The sequence below is a fragment of the Dufourea novaeangliae genome, unplaced genomic scaffold (assembly GCF_001272555.1).
Source record: "Dufourea novaeangliae isolate 0120121106 unplaced genomic scaffold, ASM127255v1 scaffold149, whole genome shotgun sequence".
NCBI classification, from domain to species: Eukaryota; Metazoa; Arthropoda; class Insecta; order Hymenoptera; family Halictidae; genus Dufourea; species Dufourea novaeangliae.
The window spans coordinates 508,232-535,113 of record NW_015374025.1 but is presented as its reverse complement, the minus strand read 5'-3'; the positions used below and the strand labels follow the sequence as shown (position 1 = coordinate 535,113).

General features: G+C 39.2%; 1 protein-coding gene across 1 annotated transcript in view; it reads right to left on the bottom strand.

Annotated features, from left to right (window-relative positions):
• Window positions 1-26,882, bottom strand: part of LOC107189280 (protein Wnt-7b-like) — a 114,100-nt gene that overhangs the window by 47,325 nt on the left and 39,893 nt on the right. The window contains exon 2 of the mRNA XM_015577775.1: window positions 3,620-3,840. Within this exon, the coding sequence (XP_015433261.1) occupies window positions 3,620-3,840 (221 nt within the window). The remainder of the gene's footprint in view (window positions 1-3,619; window positions 3,841-26,882) is intronic.

Genomic DNA, 26,882 nt, shown 5'->3' with positions numbered 1-26,882 from the left:
TGTAGAAATGATGAACATTGCATTCAGTCCCCTATATGATGGACTTTACACTCTTTGGCTGGGAACAAGATACGGAATAAGATTACACTATTATACAAAAAACAAAACGACTTAGAACGAAATTATTTTCACCACCGGAGAGTGAAAAAATTTGCTACAGGAACCATGTAAAATATCATTCCTTAAAAAAAGTGGACTTAATCGACTCCTGCTCTGCGGCCCAGATGTATTGTTTAACTTTATACCTTCAAGATTCCATCACCCTTATCTGGTCGTATCGACAGAAAAAAAGAACAAAACAATACCACAGAGAAATGACAAACAACTCGAGCGACGAAATCACGTTAGAGCTCCAAATTAGGAAAGAACTGGGTAGGGTAATGGGATTCCATAGGACGGTTAAGTTCCCCGAAGTAGGCGGTTTTTTCGCAAGAATTGCGGACATTTTTATGAGGATTAGAGAGGACTAAGGGGATTCGGTGGCCCGCGGTAGCATGGACTTTTATCATGGTGGAAATCGACGAAACGGCCCCGATGCTACGTGGTAGCCGCTTCCTACACCCACAAGCGTGTGTATATACATATACATATGTGTGTGTGTAAATGCATGTGTATACGTTAGAAGTTCTGGGGTCCGGTTTCTCGTGTTACCGTTTCGTGATGCTGCTGACTGCCCGGCAGCCGCATAATACGCGTATAACTTATGCTCCGACCCGCAGAACGGACCCTCGCAACCTTGTGTAAGTGCTCTCTCCTGATGTCCTCGCGAAAAGAAGTAGCGAAGGAAACGTGCACACGCAGAAACGTTGGCATTATGCCCGCCCACTCGCACGGTCTTAACGAATTTCGTGGGGCACGGACACGCGAGAAAGGTTTGGCGATTTCTTTCTCCGTGTCTTCCTGTCGCGGGCGATGGTTCTTTCGGACGAGGTACAGTAGATACCCCTATTACAGGAAGGACACGGTCCGTGTTTATAGGGTAGACCGAGGCGAATCGGATAAATTTCTGTTTGATAGCAAAAAAATTATAGTCGAAGCTTAGAAAGCTAATTGTTTATCATAAATTCGTAATCAGTACACATTTAACTTGCACATTAATAATAAAAGAAAATTTTTAACTTAAACGTTTTTTGTAAACAAAAAACGAAAATGTGAGGAATGTTCTGAAATCTCTGAAAAACTGAAGTTTTCATAAAAAAGATATTTAAATTAACTTTGAAAAATATAATTTAGTGATAAATAGGTCAATTGATAGTACTTGGAACATACTCGTATTTGCGAAGCATCTGTATGTAAATAATTATCACATTTATAATCATAAAAATATTCAAAGGAAGAAAAAGAGTGATCCAATTCACCCCAAATGCTGTGATCCGATTAACCCCATACACGAGGATTTCAAATTGAATTGGATACATAGACGAATTATGGTACAATAATCTAAAACATAAGGAATACTAAATTTGGACACCATACGAACTAATAATAGTAAACACATTTGTGGCGTTGGGGACTTTAGTTTATTTTGTTTCGTTATTTCAGAAAAAAGAATGTTTTATTTCGTGTTTATGTCGTTTCATGGTTTCTGTTGTATTTCTTTCTTTTTTATGCTGATTAATCGCGAATCAATTACTCGACCCAATAGGCGAGAGACGAGTCTGTCGAGTCATCGACTTTCGGAAACGACGAAAACAAATTATAATTACGCTTAGAAGAGAAACATACATATTGCCGTGCGTTTGTGATAAAGAATTTCGAGTTTACACCGCAGGACGTACGGCTTTGTAATTTATCTTCCTTTCATAAGGGGCGCAGCGGGATGCAAAGCAAACCTAAGACGTAAGCGACACGGTGGAAACATTGATTTCACCGATGCATACTCATTTCCGTTGACGCGATGTATTATTGAATTACCCCTTCGTTCAAAGTTCCATGCGAAACAAATTTAGTACACAAACATGTTTATGGTATTTATTCGAACCAGAAACCTTCTGTAACAATGACCAAACTTTTTTCCCCGAGAGTGTGGTCGAAGGTTTCGAATTAATTATAATGTCTTTGAAACTAAAATGCATTGAAATTTCACAATTATTTTCAACGATTGCCATTTTGAATTTCAAAAATCCTGTTAAAGATTACCATCCATAAGTTTAGAATAAGCTGCATTCCAGACGAATAAATCCTGCGATGACCCAACCCCATAAATCAGGCTATAATATTCGAAAGTATTCAATGAGATATTTAATTTGAGAAATTATATTTTCGAAATCATATAGGTATTAAATCATGGTAGTTTAGATATCGAAGCTTCCAGCTTATAGAAACTTATCAACACGATCCTAATACTAGTGTGATTAACTGCTGGAGAAGCGGCCACTGGCTAGAAAGGGTCCCACGGTAGAATGTAAATTAATAGGACCACGATAAAGCTTGGAAATCCTTAATGAAAAGACCATTAGCATGATAGAGGTTCGACTGTCCAATGAAACACGGGTGTGACACAACAGCCATTTATCTTCTTCGCCTCTCTAATTCGTGTGTATGAGCACGTGGATCCTCTTCACACATGCGTACTTCGATCGAACAATTTAATACATGTGTGAATGTGGTTTATCAGGATCACTGTCATTTGCTTATCTTTGTTAAATGAAATCGTTGAACACCATTTAGATGCGTTTCATCAATCCTCCATAGAAATTTATGCAGATGAAACCACTCAGATCATTAAGTATAAGGTACTCACATATTTGTATATGCGTGGTAGTCATTAGTAAATTCCTCTAATTTAAAAGTGTTTTCTTGTACGTATAGATATATCGCATAATATTTTGTTATTTAAACGTTCTTAAGAATGTATCTTCTTCAGTGATTCTGCGTGCACTGTTAAAAAAACATATGACTTTACTACTCTCGAAATTAATTTGAACCAGTGTAGAAGTCAATTCAAGGAAATGTATTCATGTATCGCTAAATATAATAGTAATACAGATTAACTATCGATGTGCAACTAATTCACAAGTTTTCCTAATGAAAAGTACAACTGAAGATCAAACTTCATTCCTACGTAAAATTGAACCTAAAATAACTATTTAAATGTGAATACTGAACTAAACAATACAATGAAAAATCTAAAAAGGACGTATAAAAAAATGTTTAAAATGGAATGGTGAGACGTTTGAGTACTTCTTGTAAGTTTTCGAAAAAAAAAATGAAATATCTCAAACTTCTCAATGACCTGAACCCATACAGTTTATGCAAAAAAATTCGTAATGTTGCACCGATGCACTTATAAAAAAAATAATGCAGTCGTTTGATAAAGCTTGTTAAAGAATTCAAAAATTTCCTCTATAATTTTTTTCTAACTTCACTTCAGACCTGTAATCCGTCCCAGTTACTAGTATCACCCTGTAAGCGGCACTCGCGCGCGCGCTCAAAATACCGGGAGAGCCGCTCTGAATCCCATTACCGCGTACACGCCGGCTCGCCTTTTACAGAACACTGAATCCCCCCCCCCCCCTCGCCCCGTGGCCGGGTGTACGGGCACTCGACGGCACTGTTAAACCGCGTCGTGAGCGTAATAAATAGCGGGTCAGAAACGCGGTGACAGGACAATCCTTACCTACTACGACCACGTGGCCGAAGACCTGATCGTTGGCCACGTGGGAACAGTTCCAACGGTGATGCCTGAACTGATGCCGGCACTCGCGAAGTCCGAGCTCCGCGCCCTCGCCCACCGCCGGCATCGCGTGCGGCGCTTTTCTGCACTGCTCCCGTTGGCTCTTCGCCAGGCCGGGGATACGACCGCAGACGGCTGCGCCGACCACCACCGCTCCGACCACCCTGCAATCAGAACAGAGATTCTTTTAACACGTTGTTGATTGCCACGAGAAATTTTGTAAAAATCCCATCAGGCCACTCAGGTTGGGATTAAGACTTTTTGGGGTCTGGGATTATGAAGCCTTTGGGGGTCTCCTTGGTTGAAGGAGAGGTGGCGTGAACTGCTACTTGGGAATCACGAGTGATTTGATCACATAACCCTTATATTTTATATTAATGACATCGAAACAAAATTCCGAGTTATATCGTATAAAATGAAGGAATAATTGGAAACAATGAAGAATAGTGAATGAATTAATGATTATAAATTATAATCTACATGATACCTAGCAAATCATTTTTTTAGAATTTCTTATGTAGTAATGTAATTCATCGTAAAATCTTATTGAATACGTTTCTCTGTTTAAAGATCAAGGACTTACGATCGCAGTGAGCAAATTTACTCAAGATAAAGAAATCGCAATCACGGTCGTGAATGAAATTGAATCACGACCGTGATCGTGATTCGGCGATCACTGTGATAAATTACCGTTAGTGATTTTGTACGCCATCTCTAGTTGAAAAGGGGGAGGGGGGCGTACACTGTACACTATTCTATTGGTAACTTTCATTTTACCAATGCTATGTTATATTTAAATAACTTTCGTCCGATTTATTTTTACATTTATTGCAATTTGATAATTGCCTAATGATTTCAAATAGGGATCAGTAAAAAAAATGTTGTGACATAAATAGAAGGCTCAGATTGGGGCCCCCTGGAAAGTGGGTCCCGGGGCTACAGCCGCCACTAACCCCCCACCGCCCCTTGATCCGGTGCTGAGACCACTGTGAAACCTGTTGATCACGGCTGTTGTGAAAAATCAAGCAATCAAAATGCTTTTTCCCTGGGCACGGCGACGCGACACACAGTGGCCCAAACACGAAGTTTCACAAGGGAACATACTGAAACCAAACGCCGATTTTATTGAAATTTATTTGGGAGACAGTCCTCTAAATAATATTTGATACGTATTTTTTTTATCGGTCATCGTCCATGCTAAGGGGGTGATAAAAACCCCTAGAGTTGAGGGATGAAAATATATTTTTTGGAATATCGCGGAAATTAAAGGGAGTGGAAAGAAGTTTTTTATTTCAAATTTGTGTATTTTTGAATTGTGAATTTAGACACATAAGGAAATTACAGAAAAAGTTAACATTTCTAATATATTATTTAAATAAATGATGTTTTCTTAAATTTTCGTATACGACTATATTCCCTATTCAAAAACACACAGTTTTAAAACAAAAAACTTTTTCTACTCCCTCTAGTTTGCGAGATATTTAAAAAAATATATTTTCATCTCTTAACTTTGGGACTGTGATCACCTCTATAACATGAGCAATGGCCGATAAAGAAAATACGTGTCAAATATTTTTTGGAGAACTATCTCTCATATAGGTTTCATTAAAATCAACATGTGCAGATTTGGTATGTTCCCTTGTCAGGCAAAGATAGAAAAAGAATATCCTAAGAATTCATACTTGTACGAAGATTAGACTATTAGTCTTTTCACTGTTCTTAGAAATAATAATTTTATTAATCAATTTCAAGTCAAATTTCACAATTCCTTAATGCACCTACTAAACTTCTGGAATGACATAACAGTAACGACCTTTTATCGTGGCAGTCTTGGTTTTCACCCCTTTAGAGTGAATGTTTGATAAATATAGTCGAACATGCTTGAATCCCAGAAAATTTCATTAAAATTTCATTAAATCTTTATATTGAACAATTTTCCTTGTTAATATCTAGAAATACTTTTCTTCGCCAAAAAAATACTGCATTCTATCTCACCGTCCAAAATCAAATTTTCAATATTCAATCTCTCACACTTCCAATACGTTCCATTAAACATAAGATACACGTGTACTATGAATTTAATTCCGGTATAGCGAATTTTTCCAACGAAATTCGATATACCACCGTGTGTAGTGGTTATTTGTCCTTTGATCTACGATTCGACCGCCTCCCTCTTTTCCCAAATGATTAAATCAATTTCATATAAATTATTACCCGGCAATGGATCCCGGTTGGAATCGCCGGTAACGGGACACCGTTTAGCATCGGGAGATCCAGAAACCGACGACCGGTAGTATGGGCCCACCTGATCGTACGACGAATTAAATCTCGATAAATTCGAACGTGTGAAAGTACGGAACGAGCGTGTCGACGAGAGGAGTCAGCGATGCCACGATCCCGAGCGACTCGTTCATTAGCATTTTAAGTTCCTTCGTTGTCGTTGTCGTCGTATTAATTCGATTCCGGTGGTACGTTATACTTCATCTGTGTGTATATGCGACGTTGCTCGCGGTTAAGAAATTAACGATCCCTCGATCTTTCTCTTCCACTGTCCAACCGAGTCCTCTTTCTTCATTTCCCTCTCTTCACCGTTTTGTTGCGATGAGCCGCAGAAACTCGCAGATTCTCCCGGCATACTTCTGTAATTACTGTCCAGTATGATTCATCGTGTTGCTGGAAGAAGAGACGTCGTTTGAAAAATGTGAAAGCACGCGCGGGGTTTTTGATGCAACCGATTCGATGTATCGTTTGGCACTGTACGCTTTCGCAGCCGATGATATACAGCGGTGGGCTAAAGTTCTTTGGGATCGTCTCTGATGCAATCGCGTATGATGATGAAATACGTGTGGTTATTGAAAATTTCGTGGAAAATTTTTATGGAAGAGGCAATTCTGAGTCAGAGGAAATTTATTTTTCCATATATGATCCTTCATTGTCAATGCACTTTTGTATCCTATATTTCCACCTCTCCAAATCTTGCCTGCTGAAGGAAGCATCCTTTGAAATGAACCAGTTTACACCAGCCTGTTTCCCAGCTTTAGGTAGTTCCCAGCAAATTACCCTTGATTGTTTTTTTTTTCAACTCAGGAAAGAAGAAAAAGTCTGAAGGAGCCAGATCGGAGCTGTAAGATGGTCACTCGTTTACCAATCAAGTTTCATTAAAAATTTGATGTTTGCATATTTCGAAAGTCAGATTATTTAAGAAACAATTTTTCGAAAACAAGCGTAATTAAATAGTATAAAATGAAGTACTGAAATAAAATTCTGGGATTCGATAAACTACACTCCGTTTTACTCCGAAAGTTCATTGTTTTCACACTGTGACTTCGTGAAACAAAGTGGTAGCCTAATTCCCCAAACTTTTTATATCCTTACATATTCCCGTGCTATGGCTAATACCAGTTTTTCTCTATATTCTTATATTCTTTTTATAATTTTTCTTTTCCTTTTTATCATTGAACCGAATAGTTTCAGTTTCGATGGAGCGTGTTGCTTAACAAGATCAATTTGGGGATTACTCCCGTCAAAGTTCTTCGCCTGCCCGGTAGGCCCGGTTCCCTCCGGGTTTCTGACCGTCACATTTTTTTAGGGCGGTCGATCCGCTTACGGTGAACTCAATCTAATCTAATTTAACCGATCGTCGAACCGACGTGTTTCACTTTGTATTATATAATCCGTGCTCGGACGGGCGAGCGCCTGTTCTTCGTGTTTTTAAAAAAGTTTTTCTGCCCATCCGTCATCCCGATCCGTATTTCGACATCTTCACGAGCAACCTGCGAGACGCGATCGCGGCATACTAAAAACGATTACCCGCCGACAAGCTGAAACGTGATACTTTCAGCCTCCTACTGGTCCATTGCGTAATTTACATGCCATAAGTCAACCTCTTCTGCGGAGGTAACGGGGCGATTCCAGAAACTTTGAACACACGGCGAACGACTCCTACTTGATTCTCTTTTTCTTCTCGTTTATTAAATTATATCCCCCATCTCGATGGTACGGTGAATTCAAGGGAACATAAAAATTCGTATTACACAATGTAAAAGTCTTTTCGGTGTAACCAGCGATTGTAAATTTATCGACCTTTACAATTACCGGTAATTCGGTAAGATTTGTAATCAAAATTGGTTTACCGGTATTTTTTAGGATATTGTAAACACAAGAAGAAATAGTATAAAAAAAAACATTTTACTGAAGTCTAATCGAGCATTATGAAAAATATATGCAAGTAATACTATTCTGACTATAAAATATAAAATGATAAAACAAAAACTGCATATACATATTAGCAAACTATTGATAATACCTTCTAAGTATGCGGTTTCACCACGAAAACAGTGAAAAGAATCTTAACTTACATACATAGTTAAATATTTTTTCTTCATCAACTATTTTTTACAAATAGGCATGCGGAAAGCATAATTTCTTTCCGCTTTGGTCTCCTGACTGCGACCTAATTTTTGTAAAAAATAATTTAGCCGTAGAAAGAGCTCTCTCAGATTCCACACTTGTTAGTTGGGTAGTCATTAGGATATCGTATGCTATTTGTATATTTTCCCCTTACTTCTTCTTTTTGAAGATACGTCAATTCTTTTTTGATGGGTTAATTCAGACTTTTAGTTTTTTTCGATCAGAGTTCGTTCTTCATAGGATACTTCTGTTTTCGTCTTTATTAGGAATCGAAGTTTTTGTTTCATTAATAACCTAGTAGATGTCGAAGGAACAATTGACATTGATTAAAAGGGTTAGATTAGTAAATTCACAAATTAACTTACATTTTATTCCAAAAAAATTATCACATTCTAGGTTAATTTTCCATATCCACCCTCAAGGATTACATAACAGTCATCACCCCCTCTCCCACTGAAATCTCAAACAACACTTCCTTCTTACAAGTGCTAAAACCAAGCAGTGCCCCATTATCCATTATCGTCGATCCTATCAACATATCCAACCAGTCGAAAGAAGCTCCCGAATTCAAACACGCCCGCGGCGCTAACTCATCGATCCAAGCCAAAGCAGAAAAGAAACTACCCTCGTGAACGGTCATAAATAAATTTCGAACGTTATCGGTTGTCATCCGGCTGTTCCCCGATCGAAACGTCGCGTCCAGGCAAGAATCTCACCCGGGGGTGGTTCATCGAGTGATATACATAGAAGCTCTCGAAGGACTCGCAGGAAACTTCGAGTATATCAGAGAAACCCCAAGGAGAAGAAATTGGGGTGGGGGGCAAGGGGGGAAGGTACGGGTGGGTTGAATTTCTGAGAAGCATGAAATTGCGACGATTACGCCGCGTCCCCGGGGCGAGAGTTATTTGCATTGGAATGCATCGCGCGGGGCTCGGTGGCCGAAACTCACCACGTGGGACGATCTACAAGGTGTCCTGATGAACGTGAGAAGCTGCCAAGCGGACGGGGGCCGCGTGCCATGTGAAAACGAGCCGAGTGTAATCGCCTGGAGGGCCCGCCGGTCCTCGCGCTTGTTGCCCATCTTTGTCCGTTCGTGCGAGACAAGGAAGACGTTGACGCGATGGACGAACAGCCCCCTCGCGTTCTGTCATTTTCGTTTCTGCGCGGCAGGAAGGCATAATTGCCACCACGCAGCGTCAGGTGAAGACGTTCCACGTCACTGTTCCGTGGACTGGCGCGTCAGGCGGATATTGCGTTAAACGTGGAATTTCCTACGAGCGTCAGGCGCATGCTTCTGTGTTTCAATGACGATTTATGTATGTTTGTTCTTCATTTTATTCCACTGTCTTAGAAGTGTAACGTTTACTTCAGTAGCAATCCATACGTGAACCCACGCCCCTGACGCTTATAGGAAATTTCACCTTAAACACAGAATTTCCTACAAGCGTCAGGCGCGTGCTTCTGCGTTCAAACGAATCGCAACTGACCTATGTCTGCTTCTCATTTCATTCCATTGTTTTCAACGTGTAAGGTCGGCTACAGTAGCAATTCAAACGCAAACGCACGGGTCTGACGCAAATAGGAAATTCCACCTTCAGTCGTCCCCTGTCCAGTCGTAGGCGCACGCGTCAGATACTGATGGTTAGTCTCACCTTAAAGATAGAGTTTCTTAGAAGCGTCAGATGCATTTATTTGTGTTTGAACGAAGTGCAACCTATATTTTTTCTTATTTCACTATATTGTCTTTAACGTGTAAAACCGAAATTTCCTATCAGCGTCAGCTACGTGCGTCTGAATTGCTACCGAAACAGATATTACACATTCAAAACGAATGTAGGATAATAAGAAACAGATGTAGATCACATTTTGTTTAAACGTAAACGTTAACTATCTCCACGATGACGCGTAAAGGAGGGATAGCGTCAGGTATGTATCTGTGTTTAAACGGAGTGCGACCTATATTTCTTTTTCATCTCATTCCATTGTCTATAGCGTGTAAAGGTGAAATTTTCTATCAGCGTCAGACGCATGGATTTGCAACTGAACTGCTACTCAAGCAGACGTTACACGTCGAAAACAATGGAATGAAACGAGAAACAGATATAACGTGCCTGACGCTGATTGGAAATACTACCTTAACGTCTGAGGATCGTCTGCTGCAGAAGCAAACGCACGCGCCTGACGCTTATAGGAAATTCCACTTTAAGATTCTGTATATCGTTATATATTTCGCTTCGAAGAGGAGATCTCTGCTCTCTGATTATGGATCCGCAATGCACGTGTACGCGGTGAGTGGTTAATGGTAGCGTTTCTGCCGAAATTGAAGCGGAACGCAGTATAGGCGTTTCTTGTCGGAATAAATTAGGAGAATGGGGTAGTCGTTTGCTTGAGGTTTTGAAATTCAGGTTGAAAAACTGACTTAATAATACGAATGTCAATTTTTAGACTGAATTAATCGTTGTTAACAAATTCTTGTATGAAGAATGTTGAATGCTTGATACATTATTATTATTAGAGTGGTGAGAAATAATTGCCTGTTTTACTTTTTCACAATATACTTTATGTAATGGGATCAGAATGCTGTTTTCATTATAGTTTATTTTATAAGTCTAACTTGTAAACTGTAATCTTCATCAACATATAGAAATTATTTATTTAAGAAATTCTATGTGTTTTGAAATTGTAGCAGAGGTAAGAATAACTTTAACTTCTGCAGAAGATCATTTATTTACCACCAACATAATAATATTGGTGATATTGTCCTTTTCACTTCCAAATTTATCCTATTCGAATGTTTCTCAATCACACTGTATACACTGTTCAATCATTCAGTGTGATATTGTGAGAGGGTTAGATCTATCCTTTCGGCTACCCAAGAATTAATACATAATAATTCGAGAAAAGTAATAATGAATGTTATTAAATTCAGCAGTAATTGTTGATTTTAGTTTGAATGAAGAATATACACATATCTTTGGCAGAAAGTAATTTAAGAAAAAAGGAATATTAATCATAAATCATCACCAAATAATGTTCTTTTAATACGTAATGATTTCGAAGCATTATATAAATAACAATCTTAATGTAATCTGCTTGGAATAACAGGAATTCCAAGACTCTAAATGGGCAAATATAAATAAACATGGAAGGTTTTTAGTGGAGTGATAAGATTAGAAATTCTTGTCTCTGATCCAATAGGAAATCGTTGAGTAAAGTTTACGAAGGCATAAAAGCGCGAAATGTTGATGGTGTTCGTGCGTGCAGTTAATTACACATTCATTACGTCATTCGTTATCCATAATTAAAGACGCTTAGTACTACGGCGCCCTTAGGGCGTCTCCTCTACGTGCGAGTCGCGCGGATACTAATTACTCATTTCTCTTACCTACGGGCCGAGTAATTACGGTCCAGTCTAATACTATTACTCCACGTAACTTAAGAGCATTTACACTTTTCTACTTCGAAATTGCTTCAAAGTCCGTAAATTTCTACCCTGAAAAACTCTATATCACGGACTCGTACTCCTTTCTAATTGAAGTTTCATAAAGCATAACAGAAAGCAGTACTAAATGTTTCAAAAAGAAACAATTGAATAATACAAATTATTTTCAGTCGAATTATGAACTAAACAAAGACACTGAGGTAAAATAAAATTACTGGAAATATCTCAAGACATCTGTTCGATGAAATAGGACAGTATTTCACTTTGACCAAGTAAAAAATTCTCTGAACAATGTATTTCGTTGAATCTTTAAAGAACTCCTCTATGTCATTCTATTTTACGTACTTCTCTACGGTTAACCACGTATACAACGATTTCGCTTGAACACGGTTACAAAATTAGGGAAACCCCCGAATGACACCATATTCCTACGACACAGTTTCACTCAAACACGGTTGAAGAATTTTGTATAGTATCGTGTAGTTTAGTTAGTTTTTGAAACCTTAACCCTGTTTTTTTATCTACGTATTATACATACTAGTCCTTAATTGCGTATAACACGAATTAGCAAGGCACAGCAATTTTTAGAAACTTGTCTACCGTGTGATACGGGGGTTGCCTCTGTTTCGTTTTTGCTCTACGTTCCAAATACGGGAAGAAGGTCTCTGTAGGTAGGAAAAATCGAACTAGGATTTTACTGTGGCCGGTATCGGAGTCGCAGAAACAAGATTCCGCGCGAACGGATGCGGCGCTGTGACACAGATTTTGCATCTCTGGTCGAGGTCTCTTTTCGAGAATTTCGCGGCGGCTCTCTTAGTATGCCGATCAGGCGAACCGGGAACAACGGGCTCTCGTGTGCGTGTGCTCTCAGCGGCAATACATACGTAGCCATTAGCGGGTAATGTATAACATTACGGTCTGCTCATACAGAGGCTAATGGCGCGCCATTTCCAACAGGCCACTTTGGCACCGTAGCCGACCATCCTCTGAAAACCGCTTTCGAAATGATTTTTCCAGCTACCTGAAATTTTTAACCGATACAAATATTCCTTTACCTTTTCATTCACGGTGACTTAAACGTCTTCACATGAATGTCCCAATTGCACAATTCTAAGCAGATTCTTAGGAACCCTGACTGTAGACAGTTCCTTGCACTTTGATCTGACTTAGAATTAACATAAATTCTCATTTATCTGCAGTTATTGAATACGCAGTAAATATTACAAGGCATTACGAAATTGCTGAAAATATAAAATAAATATTGTTTAGGGGATACTGAACCTCAATCATATCAAAAGTAATGGACGTGGCCTAAAATATATAGGGTGTGACAAAAATGTTGCAGGTCCTTGAAATAGGACACTCGTGAGGCCATTTGGAACAAGTTTTTCCTTAGCAAAAATGTTACTCGAAGCTTTGCTACACGCTGCGATTGGCAGCCAACGCTACCGCGGGACGTCGATCGCCAGACTCGCAACTCTGATTGAACGGGGTTGTTCGTTAATATAATTATAACTAGAAAAGAATAAAAGCAAATTGAACTCATAACATATTCTTTTGGGTAGTATATTCTCCTAAATTCAATTATAATAATTTCAAAAGTGAGAAATAATTTTTTAAATACGAAAATTTGAAACCGTTATGCTACTCAGATAGAATGTTACAAAAGAAACAAGATTTCGCTAGTGCAAATTCACATTAGTGTGGTGTCTGAGGGTTAATTTACTTACTTTTACTGTCACCATTTTAAATAATAATCTATGGTTCACGTCTGAGACAATTACTGATTCCATATTATTCGAAGAAAAAGTAACGTATGGACGTCTTATTGTCGGAACGATGTAATAACAATTATTATAACCATAACTCGAAGGAATAGAGATCGAGGGAGAGTTGGCCAGGAGCGTGGAAAAATTGGGGAAATCGAGGAAAATTATCGGCCTGCCGACTGCGCTACTTTACATAATATCCTCTTTATAGGCTACTGTTAAAATACCTTTGCGGTATATCGTGTCTAATTCGTAAAAGTAACTGCGATTCGATGCACCTTCTTGCCCGCAATCGATCATTACTTGATTTTCCCGGTTCCGTTCGCCGACAGCGCCGCTCACAGGCAGTAGTATGTTGGTATCTTTGGCCACGGACATTCTATATGGAGCGGTTGAATACCACCGGTCCCGCAATAATGTTCATTATCCCTGAGCATAACGTCGTTTCGAGAATTTCTGGTTTCCGTTCAAGTGGTGTTTCGCGAACGCCTCCTTGATCCTTCCACTTTCTTGCTGGTTTTGCGGTCGAATACTTCCGCTTCGCCGAGTTCTGTCAAGCCTTTGGAACTGCAACTTTTTTTTATCGTAGTGCAGCTATCACAGGTGAAATATTATCAAGGCATTATAGATTTTCCAAAAATATTAGTTTCAAAAAATTTTAAAAGATTTTTCACACTCGATCGTTGACATGGGATTTTAGATATACGTAAAATGTGGTCTTTTACATAATAAATGATAAATTTATAATATTATAAGGAAAAGGTTTCTTTGATATAATCATTTACTAAAAACATACCGATGGTTTGTAATTGTTCATAATAATACACAACGATAGTAGTAAGATACTATCTGACAGCGCATTGAAATCACCAGAGGGCTACGCGAACACCTTCATGTATCATATTCATCACTGTATTATGTGAAATTTAATTGTGTTATTGATTCAAAACTTTCAGTAAATGATCACCGATTTATTTTTAGTTTATCTTTTTTAACAGCCATAGTTTTCATCCTTCATGTGTTACAATTCAATATTTAAGTAATATATTGAAGTTTCGAGAAATGGTGCATAATGTTTCAGCTACCAGCATGCTTTAATAGACACGCGACAGTGTCACGTATCAAGTTAGGGATTTACGTCAACCGGGACTAATTCGCTTTTCAATTGTAAATCTGGCTGCCACATTGTTCGAAGAAATATTTCGTTCTAAAACCTTCACGATATCTAGACACTCGTTTAACTTAACAATAGATCTGACATGAATCAAATCTGCGGAAGATCGCTCGAAAGAATTGATTCTTAATCCTCCGTAACTAAATTCTGATTTTTCTTTCTTTTTTCTGTACATACATATTTGTGTTCCATTAAAGGGGAGCAATTAGATAGTAAATTAATTCTAACTATGTCCCTTGGTTTTAATCCCCCGTTCAATTCGATCGATAATTATTTCTCTGTGTCCCATTAGAATTGATTTCCGAGTTCCAACATACTCGACAAAAACTCGACGCCGAAGAGCAACTTGTTCAGTCAGGGACTACCGTATAATTTCGTCGAAAAAAATGGCTCCCCGTCGATCATTCCGTTTCTCTAACGAGTACCAGTTAGCGAACACGCGTGTCCATAGATCAACGGAACGAGCAAGGAAACAGAAAGAAACGAAGAAATTGTAGTTTCCAATGAAAAGCGGACCGATACGATTGCGGTCAACGATGTTTTAAGAACAGTGAATTATACAACAATAAATAAAACCAATAATCCACGAATAAATATTTCTAAGCTTGTGAAATACAAACAGACAAGAAAGTTTAAATTATTATTATTACTTTGATTGTTACTTTATTGATCACATTGGTTTATGGAACTTACACTTTGCGATAAGAAACAGAAATAGATTGAATTTCATTCCACGTCTGTATAAATCTTTCTTGTCAACATTAACCCCTTGCAGACGGAACGGTTCGAAGCTGATCGGTCTATAGAGCGATAATACATACATAGTTACAGTACATACACGCAGTGAGAGTCAAAAGTGAGTATACACTTTGAAAGTATGGGATTTATTCATATTTATTTCTTCCACTTTGGAATCTAACATTTCGCATAGATGTTCTATTACATTGAGATCTGGCCACTGTGTAGGTAGGACCTGACTGATTGAAAGTCCCCAAGGGGTTAATTCGTGAAGATCTACTTTGAATCGAGTTGTGCAACGAAGTCAGGCCATTTTAAAAAATTCCTCGATGGAAAAACCCTTCGATTACGAGATCACAATAATTCTCGTGATCGTCGTTAATTGTAATAAGAATGCACGGTGTATAATGTGGGCCCAGAGGGCCAACCCAGAGCCGTTGTGTTCACACTAGCCTACACTTATCCTATTTACGCGGCTAACCCACTTTACTCAACGCGGTCCATTGAATTCGTTCAAGTAAAGTGAGCCAATTTAAATATATGTATCATATAAAGATCCAGCGAAGCGAGCTTTACGATCGCAAATTACAATGAATCACAGCGACAGCAAGAGGCTAATGAGGGTTTAACTCTCAATATAATTACGATGTATGTATCTTCGCAAAGGAAAATAATCGTAGTGCTTCGTGTGTATCCTAAACGCTGCTCTTAGGGGAAAAGTAGGGTAAAATCGAGTATGTAATGTATTTTGCCTGCTAGGAAAAAGTCAGATGACAAACAAAATTTGGACGCCGCTAGAAATCTTAATTTGATCTTACAGTATTAGAAAATGAGGGTCCTTCTTCGAAAAAAATTATTTGGCTCACAGGGAAACATGATTTTTTGAAGGTATGCAAGTATTCGGTTTTACCACGTAGGTAAATCCTATTAAAAAATGCATAGGTACCTATTAAAAAACTCGTAAAATATAGTATAATTATGAAACCTTTACTTCTATTGTTTCAAAATTAGTAAAGAAAGTTATTTGATTTTAACAAATATTAGGTGATTTTAATTTGTGCTAACTTTTTTTTTTATTCTAATTTATGCTAACTTATTTTAACTCATATTAACTTATTTTAATTACTTAAAAACTGTTTCATAAACTTATTCTAACTCATATATAAATTTATTATAACTTATTTAATAAATAAAAATCGCAAATGAAATTTTTATTGCCCTCCTCGACATTTATACAAATCTCATGACTTCACGCATGGCACACAATCCATTGAATCTATTTTTCCTTGCATTTAGAATGAGTGAAGGGTTCATTGCAAAATATGCAAGTCTCTGTAGATCTCTGCATGTTTAATTTTTTTCTTTCTTTACTTTCACACTCATGGACTCACCTGTCAAGATTATATATGGAAATTGGTGCCCGTAGATTTTTGAATATATATATCAGCTTCTACAAGAAAAATAATTGTATCAATGATCAACTAATAATAATGATTAGTTCCAACGAATATCTTCCTACTTCGATGAAATAATTCGACACTATGTGTACCTATTCGAGGAAACTGGAAAAGGGGACGTAAGCTTAACATTCTCAGATGTAAACGAGATTCGATCTTGCTCTTGCACATGTTGCCATGCAAATACCTTCTTGCTGGGCTTGTACATTTATCGGGTAACATTGTACATACACGTTGGATCTGCGGCAAGAGAATTCCCGCAGTGTCAACCGGCACTGACTATCCAGATATCATCGAAAGAAACCCGCGACTCCGATTCCGCGTCCGCTTCTTCTTCCATGGACTGTTACTCGCGATCGACGTGTGCTTAACTAACAAGTATCTCTTAAATTACCGTCTCTAATAATATTACAAAATCAGAAATAGAAAATCAAAACAAATCGATTATGATTTTGTAACATTAATCCAACGTTTGACCGGTACTGTATTATGTTGTATTTTAAAATATTCTTCATAAATTATTATAATAACGAAATGGGAAGAACGTATAAATACAATATTTTATAACAATATTAGTACTTTTATTATTAGATATTATATTGCAAAATAATAAAAGTGTTATATTATATCCTGTGTATTAATAACGCGAGCAGCCTGTATAGTCGTATCCTCGCTAAGAGTCGTCAAGTCCAATCATCCAATCAATGAGATATGCGTATACATATATGGTGTTCATTAAATCGTAGTACAGTCGACAGGGAATTACTTAATGAAAAAGTGTATAATACCACGAATTTAATTGGATGAAAATTGTTTCAATCCATTGTTAAGATTATTGATATTTACAATTTCTTCGTTAGTTTAAATCACAGTTTTCGGACTTTTTACTTCTGCCCGACTTTCTGTACTTTCTGTGCCTTTTAAAACAACCGTATTCAGGTATGCAGTAAATTCTCGATAACTGCTCGATATGATCTCTACGTTAAATACTTCTGCTTCATCCTCTATTACTAGGGGGTTTCACACTGGAAGCTCGGCCCGAAATGCAGTTCATGAAGTGCAGAAATCGTGACCCTTTGCGTTAACTGCCCCAAAGCAGTCTCGAGTTTCGAGCATTAATCGAACATTTACTGTATTAACATTAACTATGAACAAGCGCTCATACTTTGTACTTACTTCGACTAAATTTAATTTAAATACGATACGTATGAATGGGGTTGTCCAAGCACAAAACTAAACGTCATTTCGATTAATCGATTATTTATAAATAGACAGTTGCATATTTGAAGACAATTTTTTTGAATAATCTACATTTTTTAAGTTCATTTACTGTGAATTCCGTCGATGTTACTCTGATTCGTTATGATTCTCCGGACACCCTGTACAGTTATAGTTCGCGATCCAGCGGCGATTGTATAGTGCTCGTGAACGGTAACCCTAATAATCCGAACGCGAACAGTTAACCGGTAACCTTTGGCAAGCAGGATGTAACATGTGAATAGTTGGTTAACGATGGCAATCTAGCTGATTTTATAGTAATAGTCCGTGACGCGATGGTGACTGCACGTCAGCTATATCATCAATAATCATGACTTCCGGGTGTAAGCGGTGCCTGTTCGGTAAATGATCGCGGAAAGTCAAACAGCTGGCGTAAGTTTTACGAACGGCGTAAGCACCGATATTGACGTTAATTCCCTCTTGCTGGAAATCGAAGTTGGCATGTTCATCTGATAAACTGATCGCTAATGTAATCACATTCATTTCAGTTAGGTATAGTTCAACAATGGTAAAAAATCCTTTGATTCTTATAAATAAACTAATATCTGGACCCCAATGTTTCCGATGGTACAAATTATTTCGTTCTAAGTTATTTAGTTTTTAGTATAATAGTGTAAAAGTAATATTAAATCTGTATCTTGCTCCAAGCCAAACGGTCTAAAGTCCATCACTTAATGCAATGTTCACCATTTCTACTTATATATTGAGACTTGTCCTAAGTCATTCAATAGTTCTATGGTAGCAATTGTTTGTCGTTGAATTTTTACAAAACGGTTTTAAAGTTACAAGGTTATCGCATTTGCTCTCCTCTATAGTTTGAAAAGTGTGACTTAATACACTCTGACTCTGAGGTCCAGATATAAATATTGTCTATAGTGGACTTTAGTAAATTGGATACAACCTAGTAAATTCAGGTGTAAAATTTTTCAGAATACCTACTATTAATTCACTGTTGTAGTAATATTTTCAAAACATAGTCTACCTATTTTTATAATTTTATAAATTTCCGTTTATCGCTATGTTCTCGTATTGCTTCGACAGCAACAGCATAGTGTCATTCCTTGCATCAATTTCCTGCTGTCTCAAAAACTATCATTATCCATCTACTTCAATTTCGAAAGATCACTTAATCACTTACATATTCAGCCTCTTACAAGCCCCATTACCGATTACTCTTATCTAATACATTCAGAAATTATGATTCTCCCGAAACGTATAATTTATATCGAATTAATATCGAATTAAATAATAATGATAACATGTAGGACCCGAGCTTGTCGGACTAGAAATCATTTAAATTTCGTTGTCAGGGCGAGCGAAACAGCGATTTGTCCGCACTACCCTCGTAATTCGTGACATACAGTTGCCACGGAAAGTAAGATAACAATCAACAGTATTTGATATAACATTTCGCCAAAATGCTGCTAAAATAAAACACTATATACGTTAGAGAATTTCTAACAAGTGTTAAAAGCAGCATAAGATCATCTTGTTCCATAGCGATACGACTTTAATCGTTGTTCTTGAATTAAAAGAATTAGAGAGAGCATTAACTTACTTTCTTAAGCGACTGTATTTACCACGGGGTGTATTTACGCGGAGAAAGATGGAGAAACCAGTAGCGAGTCCGTTAATTATAGCATTTGAAACACTCGTGGGAATGATTCAATGCCTCGATACAATCTTACCATCGAGTCGGTTACCTATAGTCGTTGATTCCCTCATTTTTTGTTCAGTTTAATGAAACGTTCTGTGTGAGGACGTGTGTCGAAGTAGACTGTCAAGGCATCGAGGGCCAGGTAATTACAGGCCGAAACACGGGGAAATGTTTCGCGTGTGGTCGTTGAAAGATTAGAAACGCGAAAAAGTAACCGTGTAATAGAATGTAACTATCGCGTGGCAGTCTTGTGGATTAGGGGAAGTGATATACTGGTCAGAAACGGTGGAAATTAGCAGCAGCGTGTTGCTGATAAATTTCAGTGGGGAGATTTTATCGTATCAATGTATGTTGCACAACGTAATTTGGTAAATTAATGGTGATAATTATTCTTACTGGCAGATTTATCGGAAACTCAATCCTGGTGGACCATTGTGTTCGAACCCTATGAAGGCAAGTCTAGAGTAAGACGCCTTTCGAGATACGTTCTGTGGAAAACATAGTACGAAATCATGCGAAGTATAGGGACACTCGTGCTATTAGTCTAGCTGCTACCAAGCCATGATATAACTAAATTACGTGTAGGAGAACTTCCCTTCTGCACCCTTTGTTCGTGTTCTACGCGTAGACGTAGGTACTAAATGCTTTCTTGTATACAGGGTGTAACAAAAATGTTAGAGGACCCGGAAATGGGAGACTCGTGAAGTGATTTGAAACAAGTTTTTCCTTAGCAAAAATGTTATCCGAGGCTTTGTTAACGAGATATTAACGAAAAACCCCGACCAATCAAAGCGCGAGCCTACCGGCCGAGTTTCCGCGGTTACGTTGACCAATCGCAGCGCGTAGCCAGCGTTATCACGGGAACTCGGCTAGCAGACTCGCGCTCTAATTGGTCGGAGTTTGTCGTTAATATCTCGTTAACAAAGCCTCGGATAACATTTTTGCTCAGGAAAAACTTGTTTCAAATCACCTCAAGATTCTCCCATTTCCGGGTCCTCCAACATTTTTGTTACACCCTCTATATAGGTTTCAAAAATCGCAAGCATTAATAGTACTCCGAGTAACTCTTCTGTAACACATTCACGTCAGACCTAATCCAGATATGGACTTCCGAACTTCGAAACGTTTATTATACTCTACGACACTCTGTTACGTATAATTAAATAAACATTTGCGAGATTTTTTGAAAGTGTTGCAATCGATTCTGCGACTCGGAATCCAACAGCTGAGTGACTACGCGTAATTTTGCTTCGGAATCAAGGAGAAAGAACGGGAGAACGTCGCCGTAAATTGCGCGTTACCGTTTCCGTTGCACAGCGTTTCGTCATCGTCGTCGGTGGAACCGGCGTTCTAACAACGAAGCTATGCATCATCCCCTTATCTAGCTCGCAGATTCACGACTCGTGATCTTAGCTCCCAGATATAACGTGACCGCTCGGGCCCTCTCTGCTCGGGCGCGTTGTGACGCACGCGAGAGAGTGTCGCCGCATGTGTGTGTGTGTGTGTGTGTGCAACGGCACGAGAATCGCGCGACTGTTTTAATGATATTCAGAAGGATTCATTTTTCTGTCACCGTGTGTCACTTAGGGGCCCGGATAAAAGTATCATTAAACATCGGTGCACGGAGATAAGGTTACGTAACCACGGATCGAATTGATTTATCGTCGAGCAATATTTTTTTGCACTCGGATAAATGACACCTATATTTTAACATATATAACTATCATAAATCAATACTTTGGCACGATTATTTCAATTGAGATCAATTTAACGCCTGGGAATCTCTGGTGATGGTTCTTGGAATTTGTACGATGTCATTCTGTCTTCGAGAAATAGACAATTAGTAAGAAGGTTAAAAAATGTTTTGTTTCACATTATTAACATATTTAACCCTCCGTAGAAAAACTTATTTTCTCATACTTCGTGAGTAAGCTGGATCGTTTATGACCAAATTTAATTTGTTGACTGTGTTAAGATGCGTATCCACTTGTTGTGAATCCTCGTATTGTATCACCGTTGTGTATCAATGTGGACGGGCAAGCGTTGCATCGTTGCATATGAAAATGTATCGTATGGTAATATGATACGATGATACGCAACAGTGATACGATACGAGCATTCACAACAACTGGATACGCACTGTATGGCTTTCAAAAAGTCTGAAATAAATCGTTAACCCCTTGCTCTACGATTTTCTTGACGTCTGCAGACTCCAGGATTACATTGTTGTCGATAATTTCCTAGAAACGAAAGAAATTCTGTACTCATCGCAACTGTATTTTTACTATAAAAGTTCAATATTAATACGAGCAACGTGGTATTTCACTTCGACTCAAAGGAAACCGAATAATATTCTTCTTTGTTGAATCGATTTTGAAATAGTCAACACGAGTTTGACTCGATGTTATAGGGCAGGAGGTTAAGTTAACTCTTTAAAATCTTTTTTAATAGAAGTAAAATTTTGGAGGAAAGTCCTATGGAAGGTTTGTAATATTATTCGTTAGTGTGTGTATTCGAAGGAACTGATTCTGTATAGTGGAAGGTTGCAGTATTTTCACCACTACTGTAACTTGTCATGTGTAAGCAATTTGCACCATAAACAATACGTGTTGCTTACATACTAAAAAATTAGGTAACCCTCCTATAAGGAATACAGGGTTATTTTGATCCATCTGTAGCCGTTACGGTATTCTTTGTAATTGTATTTTGAAATGTAACATATGAACTTGAGAACATATACAAAGTTTTACGCATAATTCCTCTTTGAAACCCACATAAAATGGAAATTCCACTACGAGATAAACTGGCCCTGCATTCGTCTGCAGCGTCGTCATTCCCAGACCATTTTGAGGGTTAATGCAATCATCACTATCATACACATATTGTTTATTATACGGCGCAAATTGCTGACACACGACAAGTTACAATAATAGTCCAACCTAGCCGATGGTCCAAATTCGGCAACCTTCCCCTGAGCAACTCCTGCCAAAACAAACATCATCCCTAAGCGACAAATTCTCGAAAGGGAATCTGCATTCTTTCTCAACAACTCCACATTACCACGCAACCGAACGCATAAGAATCTCGAGGACGTTCGCGAGCATCTCAGCGCACCTGTTGCTGTCGCAATTACGTCACCTGCCCTCGTCGAGGTCTCCGGTAATCCGCAGGCCGAACGAGAAACGCGTGGTGGAAGCGGCCGCGAGATTCATTGTTCCCTGGGTCCAAGTCAGGCGGTAAAAGTTACGCCGGCTGGGCGAAGATATACAACGTACAGGTGTACCAGGCATTAAGTGGTGCACACCAGGTATTCAGACTATCCGGCCGTGACGCCGTGGCGTCGGTAAATTTACTGTCCCAGCCAGGTTCTTATCTCGCGTTACTTTATTGCCGGTTACCGTCCCGGTCGATTTCCTTCCTACGAACATCGTTTTAATACCACGTTCCCATTTTCCGATGAACACCGTTCCGAAGAGGATCAGCTTGTAAGGAGGACCATGGATCCTCTGGATCCCCGAAGATCCGGTTATCCGACCGCCGGGATCTTCGAGACAGTTTCCTCGATGGTGTCGCGACACGACAAGAAGAGAGGAGTCAGCGTTTAGTCCCCCTTCTGGAGATTTTAACTGGACAGCCCGTGGCGAATGGGTTTCGGCTGTCCGGATACACCGTGACTAATCGAGGACGGTGTCCGTGGAGAAGTTCTTGGGATAGGTCCCGGGTGCCTCGTCGCGGAGACGTCCCTCCGGCCACACAATGCTCTTTCTCTCTCTCTCTCTCTCTACCACGATTATATTCAAAACGTGAACTCGCTCTGGTTACCGCGTGACTCCTTACGGATTCGATACGCCCATTTTCGTCCGTGCCGGCGGATTAAAACGCGCGCCTCGAACGCGAGTCGGACCCAGTTACTGGGCCGAATCGAGAGTCTCATCTCTGGCGACCCTTTCCCCCGTTGTGCCGGAACGGCCGAGTCATCGACGAATCATCGATAATCGATTCTCGCCGGTGGGGACCATTTATCCGGCCTTTGACAAGGATGATTCATTTTTTTTCGATAGGATGGTTCGACGCTGTAACTGTTTTTCTTCTTTTTCTTTGTTGCCGGGCTTGATGATCGTTCCGAGATCGTTCGGTGTCGCGTGTGGTTTCTGATGATTCGATGGGGTTTTTTTTGTAGTTTTGAAGAGGATTTGTTGAATTGTTTGTTGTTTTGGACTCTAACTATATTGCCACTAAACATATTGCCACGCGAGGCACCTCCCCCTCACACGTATTTTCGGCCACACAAATTCGCTCTCCCACCATGTTGCGTACGCTGGCGCACCAGCGCGAACCAGCTTTGCGCAGCCGCTCAGCCCGAGGTTATGATGATAAAACTTAGCATGGAGGGGGCTCTGAACTCATTGCCATTCTACTCCCCTTCAGCCCCGACCATGGCAATATACATTCTGTGTAAAAAGTACCCGGAATTATTAAATAAAATACAAAAAATTGATTTATTCATTAAAATTTATTTTGTCGCCTTCAAAGTAGGCCCCATCGAGTGCAATACAACTATACCAGCGCTGGACCCAATCCTTCGTACATTGTTCGTAGGCTGATTGAGGTATAGCCTTCAGCTCCTTCAGCGAATTTTCTTTTATGGCTTCAATTGACTCAAAACGCCTTCCTCGAAGTGGTAATTTTAGCTTCGGAAACAGGAAAATGTCACACGGTGCCATATCAGGCGTGTACGGTGCTTGGTTGATAACATTCGTTGAGTTTTTAGCCAAAAACTCTTGCACAACGATCGCTTTGTGCGATGATGCATTATCGTTGTGCAAAATCCATGAATTGTCCTTCCACAAATCTGACCGTTTTCGGCGGATATTCTCGGGCAAACGTCTCATGACGCCTAAATAGTATTCCTTATTCACCGTTTGTCCCTTTAGAAGAAATTCGGAGTGCACCAACCCACGATAATCAAAGAAAACTGTGAGCATGACTTTGATTTTCGAGCGACTTTGACGCGGTTTTTTGGGTTTTGGCTCGTTTTCAAGGCGCCATTCCGAAGATGTTGGCTTGTTTGCATGTCGTAATCGTAAACCCATCTTTCGTCGCCAGTAACGATGCATTTCATGAAGGTGGGGTCCGTAGAAGTTCGGGAAATCATGTCTTCAGCGACCTGCTCTCGATGCTGTTTTTGGAGAAAATTGAGCTCTTTCGGTACCAGTTGTGCGGCGACGCGTTTCATGCCCAAAATATCACTCATAATGTTATGAACGGACTTAAAAGATATGTTAACCTCTTCAGCCAACTCTCTAAGACTCATACGACGATTTTCGAGCACCAGCTTCTTGATTTTGTCGATGTTTTCGTCGTTCGTACACGTCGCAGGTCGACCAGAACGAGGCAAATCAACTACCACTTCTCGGCCCTCTTTGGATGTTTTATACCATTCATATGCCTGTGTTTTTGACATGCACGATTCACCGTAGGTCTTCTGCATCATTTTCAGTGATTCGGCACACGAAATTTCGTTTGAAAGACAAAATTTCAGGCAAACTCTTTGTTCAACTAAGTTGTCCATGGTAAAAATCGCAGAACAGTCAAAAGTTTGGTTAACAAAAACAGCTGTTGTCAACACACTGAGTGACAGATCGCGCTCAAATTTCCACGTGGTACTCGGTACAGTGGTACCAACTTACAGAAAAAAAATTGTGGCGATATCTTTTACGAGCATCTTTCAAATGATAAATTCCGGATACTTTTTACACAGAATGTGCTTAGAGTCCACTGTATGTAAATAAAATATGGGGAATCCAGGGTTTTCAATAAACCGCGTCATAAATACGGAAATTAGATACGAAGTGATACAGTTCACGCGTGGAAGGTACCTGCACACTAAATAACGCGGCCACGGTGGGGAGCAGGCTTGGGCCCACGTACCACGCACGCACGGGGGAGAGGGACCACTTAGTAAGTCCTTAATCCTTATCTATGCGTATCGCGCATACGCAATGCAAAGTGGACACGCATATTGACCGGCCGAGTGGGATCAGTCGACTTATCGGGCCCAGATAAATGCGCCTGCGCGTGGACCTATACAATCCGACCGTCGAAAAGAAGCGCGTGCTCTCTCCGCGAGAAGTCCTTTCGGACCTTACGGTCCCCGGTTAATTTCTCCGCGAACCGATGCGACGCGACGCGTGCAAGCGTGTGGGCGTTCCTCGCGATCTTCGTGTGCGATCGTCCCTTTATGCCCGAGTAAGCTAGACTTATTGGCTGGTGGGTGGTGTCGGGAGTGCGCCCATCCGAGGCATCTTTGCCGTTACTGGCGTTGCTAATTGTAGGGCTTGTTTTCAGGACTTGTCTGCTTACAGGGATATTCTCAGTTTGAGTGGCGCCTCTTTGAGCGTGACTTTTAGGAATCACGAGAATGGTGTGATATCAGGAAACTTACGGTTTAGATTAGATGTCCTTTGGTATTTGTGAAGGTATTTCGTGTCCTTTGAAATTTAGAGTATAGGGAAAAGGGATGAGTGTCTAGATAATGTTACTTTGAGTGAAACAGCGTATTATACAAACACTTAGTAACTGTTCAGGTGTTGTTTAAGTGGCGAGCACTTGGAACTCTTACCTCTTAACACATTTCTAAATAGGAAAATGAATTTTGCAATAAAGATACATGTGTATGTATTCAAATATCATAATAGGAAATAATAGGCACTTATCTTCTCTTCCCTGTAGCTCCTCAAATGCGCCAAGAGTGCTAGGACTCTATGATTTCTATTATTGGATTCTTGGGTTCGTTTGAGATTGAAAATTTCGAGGCAAATATTATATTATTTAAGCAGTTTATTTATAAAGTTAGACTTAGGTAGTTATTGTATTATTAGTAGTAAAAATTAGGCGCAACAGGAAAATAAACTCTTTCATAATTGAACGTTACATTGTTTAATTAGAGTAATGCCTCTTAAGGCTGACGTTAATTTGTGTCATTTACGTAAATTACAATTAGTAGTATTAGGTGTACCAGTCAGTAATTCACAGTTTTATTGAATTTTAGGGGAATATATTGGAAGTTCAAAAAATCTCGATTTTTTGGCGAGTAAACAAGTAGGATGTTGGAAAATCATTATAAATGTAAATTGCACAGTATTGACCCTCAACTTCTATAGAAACAAAGACAGATTTCGTCTAGGTCTATATTCCTATATTCGAATAGGCAAGTGACATCAGCGAATGTAAATTAATTTGAAATTAAAATATAGCAATTATAATTGGAACTGAATAATC